Source organism: Mus pahari, chromosome 5 (assembly GCF_900095145.1).
Source record: "Mus pahari chromosome 5, PAHARI_EIJ_v1.1, whole genome shotgun sequence".
Taxonomy (NCBI): Eukaryota; Metazoa; Chordata; class Mammalia; order Rodentia; family Muridae; genus Mus; species Mus pahari.
In genome coordinates this window covers 132,992,187-132,999,520 of record NC_034594.1, presented here as the reverse complement: position 1 = coordinate 132,999,520, position 7,334 = coordinate 132,992,187, and the positions used below count along the sequence as shown (strand labels likewise).

The following is a 7,334-nucleotide window of genomic DNA, read 5'->3' as shown; positions in this document are numbered from 1 at the left end:
CTTCCTTCCTTCCTTCCTTCCTTCCTTCTTTCTTTCTTTCTTTCTTTCTTTCTTTCTTTCTTTCTTTCTTTCTTTCTCTGAAATAGTGCCTTACCGTGTAGCCCTGATTGATCTGTGCTCCTCTGGCTTCAGAACTGTTAGGATTGCAGGAATGGGCCACTATGTCTGCTTTGTTTCTGTATTTACACCACTGTTAGCGATAAAATTGTACCAGTAATAATTATACTATTATTATCTCTCTTGAATGGAGGGAAAACTCTTGTGGAAAGGGGTGGTGAGATGCTTTTCCATGGTTCTAAACTCAGCCTTTTCTAAATCTTAAAAAAAGAAATTGACAGCCCCAAGAACTTGGTGACCAACCGAGTGACAGAGAATACAGCCACCATCTCCTGGGACCCAGTGCGAGCCAACATTGACAGGTACATGGTTCGCTACACCTCTGCGGATGGAGAGACTAAGGAGATTCCAGTGTCAAAGGATCAGAGTAGCACCATCCTGACAGGCCTGAAACCAGGCATGGACTATACCATTCATGTGTGGGCCCAGAAGGGGGCCCGGGAGAGCAAGAAGGCTGACACCAAGGCCTTAACAGGTACTATGATACTTCACTCTTTCCAAGAGTGAGTCTTCCTCTATAAAAAGGGTGAGGAGGGAAGGAGGAGGGATGGTTGCTTTATCTGAAGATGTTTTCCAACGTGGTTCTCCATTAACCTTGTGTGTGTGTGTGTGTGTGTGTGTGTGTGTGTGTGTTGTATGTGTTTACATGTCCATGTGCATGCATGCATATGTTCATGGGCACAGAGGTCAGAGGTTGACATGAGGTGTCTTTCTCAGTTGCTATCCTATTATTTTTTGAGATGGTCTCTCTTTGATTTGGCTAGGCTGTCTGGTCAGTAAAGCTCAATGGATCTTGCCTGTCTCTGCCTCCTCTGCACTGGTATTACAGATATATGTTACTGCCCCTGGCTTTTTATGTAGGAAGTAAGGATCTGAACTTAGATTCTCATGCGTGCATGTGAAGCACTTTACCCATGGAGGCTTCTCTTCAGCCTCATAGTTCTCTTTCTGAGGTAGTGCTTTGACAGGTGAGGTAGGACCGAGGGCACATAGTATATGGTTGTATAAGTTACTCTTCCCCAGCCTATTCGCTGAGGTCAGATGTCAGGATCTCTGTCCCTGATTTGTGTTAGAAACTGGTTGGGTCTCAGCTTCTGTTGGGAGAAGAAAGAAACAGGAACTGGCTGGGCCTCCATGGGACCCAAAGTCTGTGGTCCCTGCAGGCATTTTTGAACAAGGTCCATTTATCTTCTCTATGGCCAGTAGAGGTGCCCTAAATTTCTTGATGGTCTTTATTAGTTAAAATTAAGTCCCTCCACTCATTAAAATATACTAAGAACAAAAAAATCCCATTAGAAATATGTTTAAAAGAAAAATTAAAAACCAAACTCCATTTGCCTTTCTCCCTATTTCCAGACTCCCTAGAATTTGGCTCCCTAGAGGCAATGATGGCCATTACCCTCCTCTTCATCTCTCCCATTGCTCTTCCTCTTCGGTACTCATCTCCTTTCCACCATTTATCTTCTCATTCCTTTACTTTCCCCAATTTAAAACGATTAAATTACATTTCTCTCTCCTTCCTTTCTCCCTCTCTCTCCCCTTCACTTCCCCCTTCCCTCCCCCATGTATGAATGTTTGCACATGAGCATGCCACAGCACACATGAGCATGCCACCCCACACATGTGGAGGTCAGAGAACAGCTTTCAGGAGTTGGTTCTCTCCTTCCTTCACGTAGGTTCTGGGATCGAACTCAGGTTGCTAGGCTCAGTGGCAATCACCCGCCAGCATAGCCATCTTGCTAGCCCCATGTTTTCCAAAATTTAAAGACAGCAATGAACCTATCACCTTCCTGCTTCATAGAAACAGGAAATTAACCAAGTCAGACATCCCGAGTCCACAGCCAGGGGACAGTGGTTAATCAAAGAGGAGGCAGAAACTGCCTCAAAATATGTTAATAACTATGTGCTGATTTGATTCTGAAGGAAATTCAGTCTCTCTATGTGATGGATAGTGAATGATCCATGCCAGATGTTGTGCTTTACAAAATCAAACCAAGCTGATATTACAGAGACTCAAAATTTGTCAAAACAACCTAATTCAAAACAACAGCTGTCTGATTTCTATTAAAATACTACAATTCAGTTCTCAGCTGAAATGCTACTGGGTAGAAAATAGCCTGGAGATGTAGTTTTGGGAAGTTCTAAATTAGAATAGCCTTTTATGATTTTTTTCCTTTAAAATGGAAATTTCCATTCATATCTTATTTGCTTAAAAATATGAACATTCTTACCAGCTTTGGTGGGAATTAGTATTTTTGCTGAGCTTTCATTTTCCTGGTCTATGGTACATGCTCACATACTCATGCACACCCTTTGGTGTGTGCTCACACCCCCATGCATGCCCTCTCGTGTGTGCTCACATACCCATGCACACTTGCAGTGTATGCTCACATACCCATGCACACCCTCTGGTACATGCTCACACACCCATCCATGCCCTCTGGTGTATGCTCACATACCCATGCACACTCTGGTACATACTCATTTTTGTGCATGCCCTTAGGTATTTGCTCACACACTTGTGCATGCCCTCTGATGCATGCTCACACACCTGTGCATGCCCTCTGATGTATGCTCACACACCTGTGAATTCCCTCTGGCTTTGTCTGTACTCATCTTAACCACCAGTCCTCCCCCCTCTGTTTCTGAGAAAGAGTCTCACAGGAAGGTCTCTGGCATCAAGCTCTCTGAAATCCTCCTGGCTCTGCCTCTTGACTGCTGGTCTGGCAGGTAGGAGTGACCACACCCACTTTCTTTTTAAATATCTAAATATTTAATATATATATACATATATAATGTATATATTATATATTATAATGTATATAATATACATATATATATGTATATATATATATATATATATATATATATATATATATATATATATCTGTACTGGGTATATATTGAAGGCCATACACTTAGATGCTTAAGAAATAAATCTTTGTATTTTATACCAACCTAAATTTATTCCAAGTCCCCTTACACATTATGGTTCTTAATCTCAGTATATAAGTCTTTGGGGGCTCTCTCAGTGCTAGGCATTAGAAGCATGTCAGTTTTTCATTGCCTCTCCAGACAGGTAGGTGCCTTTGAGTGATCCCTGGGTTCTCTGTGCAGGGCCCTTTGTAAACTGTGGCTCTCACCTTTCCAAATCACTCAGGAAGCTCCACCACCATAGAGAACCTGTGTGCCAAATTAGACGTCTCAGATCTGCTGCTCTTGGAATCTACTGGGAAAACGGGGCCCAGAGTTCCTCCCTCTAGAGACTACACAGTGCCATGTTCCTAGATCCCCCTGAACTCCACAGGTCCGTACTTCTGGAGGCAAAGGCTAGGGAGACTCTGAGCAAGAACAGGCTTGGCAGCAGCTTGAGGGCTGGATGAGAAATGGGACAACTCATAGGAGGAAAAGAAAAACAGATGACTTAAACTTGTGCATGGCTTAGGAGCAATAATTACGTGGCTTCTCATTTTCAGAAATTGACCCTCCCAGGAATCTCCGTCCTTTCGGGGTGACACATTCTGGAGGGGTTTTGACCTGGATGCCCCCCTCTGCTCACATTGATGGCTACATTTTGACCTACCAGTTCCCAAATGGCACCGTGAAGGTATGAGGACTTCTTGTACTTCTCTTGGTGCCTTCTCTTCGCAGCCTCCCTGTAGAATAACTTGTTGGCTTGACCTGCTGGTCTGTCGCCTGCTAAGGACAGTTATTTGGGAACACCGTGCTCTCAGCAGAAGGACAACCTCTGTGCCTGCTCCTAGCTGACCACTACACATTTGCTGGCAGTGTGTATTCTCCATTTTATCTTTTTTTTGTTGTTGTTGTTCTGCTTATTTTGAATTTCTAGCAACTCAAACTCAAGGTCTTGTGCATACCGGGCAAGCCCCATATCGCCAAGCTCTACAGTCAGCTCTGCTATTTCCTACTTCCTCCTGCTCCTCCTGCACTTCCTCCAGCACCAGCTCCTCCTGTATCTCCTGCTTCTCTTACTCTTCCCCCTTCTCTTTCTTCTCCTCCCCACTTCCCCACCCCTCCCTCTCCTTCTTCTCCCCCACTTTTCCTCCTCCCCCTCTTCTGTAAATTGTTGGGCCCTCTTAATATATTTACATCCCAGGAGGACTGAGACTTTTTGTTTGTTTGTTTGTTTCTTGTATCTAAGGCATTTACAATAGTGCTTAGCATGTGAATATCTTCTTTTGTTTTATTTTTGGCATCAGCGAGGAGGCTTGAACTCAGGGTCCTGTACATGTCAGGCAAGTGTTCTACCCCTGAACTATGTCTGTCCCTCGCCCTTTTTAGAATTTTTATTCTGAGACAAGGTCTCACTAAATTACTGAGGCTGACTTCAAGCTTGAACTCTTCTTGCTGCAGTCTGAAAGCAGCTAGAGTCAGAGGTGTGTGCAGCCACATGCCAGGCCACCAATAAAATCCACCAAATAAACAGTTGACCATTATTTTAAGGGCTAGCCTTCCTCGGGGAATCTCTGAAGTCTAGCAAACTTGGCCAGTAGAAAATTGTTGTTCTTTCTGTGGCAATAAACAAACAGATTAAAAAAATAAAGAAATAAGAAGGAAAAAAAAAAGAACACTTTGACTTACTCATTATTACAGTGAATGCATCCGACTGTCCAGCTTGGAGAGTTTAGTCCAGTGCTTGCAGAGTAAGGCATATTCAGGGTTTCTTGAAATAGCAACTACTCAGTGTCTCACAGGTATGATGGCCATTTGGCCTTCTTTCTAAAACCATGTTCTTAATCAAACATTGTCAGCCTTCTGCTGATAGCAGTTGCTATCATCAGTGCCTCTCCAGGTATCCAAAGGACCAAGTCCCTAGGCCACCTGGCTGGGGCTCCTGTGGTGGCCATGCATAGCCTCAGTTCCCAGCTAGCCCTTCTAGCAGTGCGGACTGTCCATGGCATGGCCCTCCAGGGAAGCGACTGACTCTCGCTGGGATTCTGGGCTGCCACTGAGCTCATGGAGAGCTCCTAACGTCATGCTTGTAAATGCTGCTGACACCCAGGGTGCTGGGAAGAGAAACTGAGATGCTCACTGCCTGTTATCGCTTTTGTTCATAGGAGGTGGAGCTCCCAAGAGGCCAGCAGAGATATGAATTGCAAGACCTGGAACAGGGTGTCACCTATCCGGTTTCCCTGGTTGCCTTTAAAGGTACTCAGCGGAGCCGGACTGTGTCTACCACCCTTTCTACAGGTAATGTGGAATCTAGCCCTTTAAGTGACAATACACAGAGAGGCATTGGAGTGGCCAGGGGGGAGCGTGGAGTTATGGAGAAGTAAAAATGGGGTTCCTGTTTGCAAACCAACCCACCCCTCAGTGACAAGACTAAAGAGGGAAGTGGGGAAAGCTAGGAGAGTTGACCTAGGACACTGGGGGACATGAGCTTAACTTAAAGGTGCATTTGCAGAATTTGATGGGAGCAGAGTGATGGCCGGCTTGCCTTCCTTCTAAAAACATGTTCCATGATCAATATGTGAGCTAAGAATTGGAAACAGCAAAATAGTGTAGAAGGCTATGACGTAATCTCCAAACCAAGCATTGTCTCGTAATGGGGAAAGCTGCAACGCCACTTCTTCTTTCCCTTCTAACAACACCGTCCTTCTGCTTGGTCTCAGTGGACGCCCGCTTTCCACACCCCTCTGACTGCAGTCAAGTTCAGCAGAACACCAACGCTGCCAGTGGGCTCTACACCATCTACCTCAATGGCGATGCCAGCCGACCCATGCAGGTGTACTGCGACATGGACACCGACGGAGGCGGCTGGATTGTGAGTCCTAACGGTGCTCAGAGGAGCTCCATGGAACATCTTGTTTCTTAGCCTGGGAGATGGTTACAGCTGTTCCATGGAGGTCCTATTTCTTCTCTGCCCATGGGGGAGGGGAGGAAATTTGATGGCTTGTAACTGTGTGGAGGGAGATCTTGTCCATTGCAATGAGAGACTTTATACTGGTCACAGAACAGGCTTGGTTAAACCAGAGCGAATGATTATGTGTTTGGCATCATCTAATAATGCCAGACACGTGTATTGTTCCTAAGTTCTACCTTCTTCAAAGCACTTTGAGAACCACGCCCTTCACGTGATGCGTTAGCATGAGAGCATTATCATTCTTGTTTAGCAAAGAGGGAAGCTGAAGTTTACAGAGAAAAGATCTTTCTTTGGTTGAGTCAGTCACACATGTCAGTGACATTGCTGAAGCCACCATTCCAGGAGACACATCTGTCAGATCCTCGGTCTTCCTGATGGCTTGTGTCAGGTCACACAAGATGGAAATGCATGGCCTCTTTGGGGGAGTCGGTCCTCTGAACTAGGGCCTCTGGTTTTTGCTCTACACCTTGGCTCTGTTGGATAGAAACAAAATATTAGGGCTTTGATTGGAAAGAGTCAGGGCAGAGCTAGGGAAGCATAGGCTGCGTCTAAGCTGTCCCTGTCTGCCAGGAAGTTTTACTCTCTTGGGCCACTGACTCCTTGCATTCTGAGAGTTCTTTCCCTGTTGGCGGATTTGGTTCTATGATGAATCTTTGAAGACTGCAGGTGGATTATTCAATCTTTCTCTCTTACTTGGCTTCTCCCTGTGTCTGAGCCAACTGAGGGGCTTACTTTTCTCTAATGACAGGTAGCTACCACCCGCTGTACACTGGAACCAAGTGTGGGAGAGAGAAAGCATGGCCTCATAGTGTCGAGCTATGTTCATTTACACGTTTTCATAGGGCTCTGGGAAGCCAGCTAGTTTTTGAGCAGTCACAGGTAAAATGATATCATCTGACGAGTGGCAATGAAGAGCACATAGCGTCTGCCCAGTGACAAAGAATAGTGGGAAGTCTGTTTCATCCAACAATTGGTTGGATGGCAGAAAGTCTTGATTTATAAAATAACACAACAGATTGTAACATGGGAGGTCTCCCACCTAAGCAGCCCCATAGGTCTGTGCCTGCTGCTTTTCATCAGCACCATTGTACCTGAGCTCAGTTCCCTCAGGCCCACAGCCCAATTTACCACAGTTGTGCTTGTAATTGACCACTGGCAGGATGTCTGTACTGGTTAGTGTGACCTTTTTTTGAAAGTGAAGCTTGTACAGGGAAGGAACCATTTATCTAGGGCAGGAGAGAGAGAGAGAGAGAGAGAGAGAGAGAGAGAGAGAGAGAGAGAGAGAGAGAGAGAGAGAGAGAGAGAGACAGAGAGAGGTAGAAAGAGAGAGAGA

At 45.3% G+C, this 7,334-nt stretch overlaps 1 protein-coding gene across 1 annotated transcript in view; it reads left to right on the top strand.

The window, feature by feature from the left end:
• Positions 1 to 7,334, top strand: part of Tnn (tenascin N) — a 66,166-nt gene that overhangs the window by 42,368 nt on the left and 16,464 nt on the right. The window contains exons 16-19 of the mRNA XM_021198577.2: positions 329 to 592; positions 3,594 to 3,724; positions 5,196 to 5,328; positions 5,751 to 5,902. Of these exons, the coding sequence (XP_021054236.1) occupies positions 329 to 592; positions 3,594 to 3,724; positions 5,196 to 5,328; positions 5,751 to 5,902 (680 nt within the window). The remainder of the gene's footprint in view (positions 1 to 328; positions 593 to 3,593; positions 3,725 to 5,195; positions 5,329 to 5,750; positions 5,903 to 7,334) is intronic.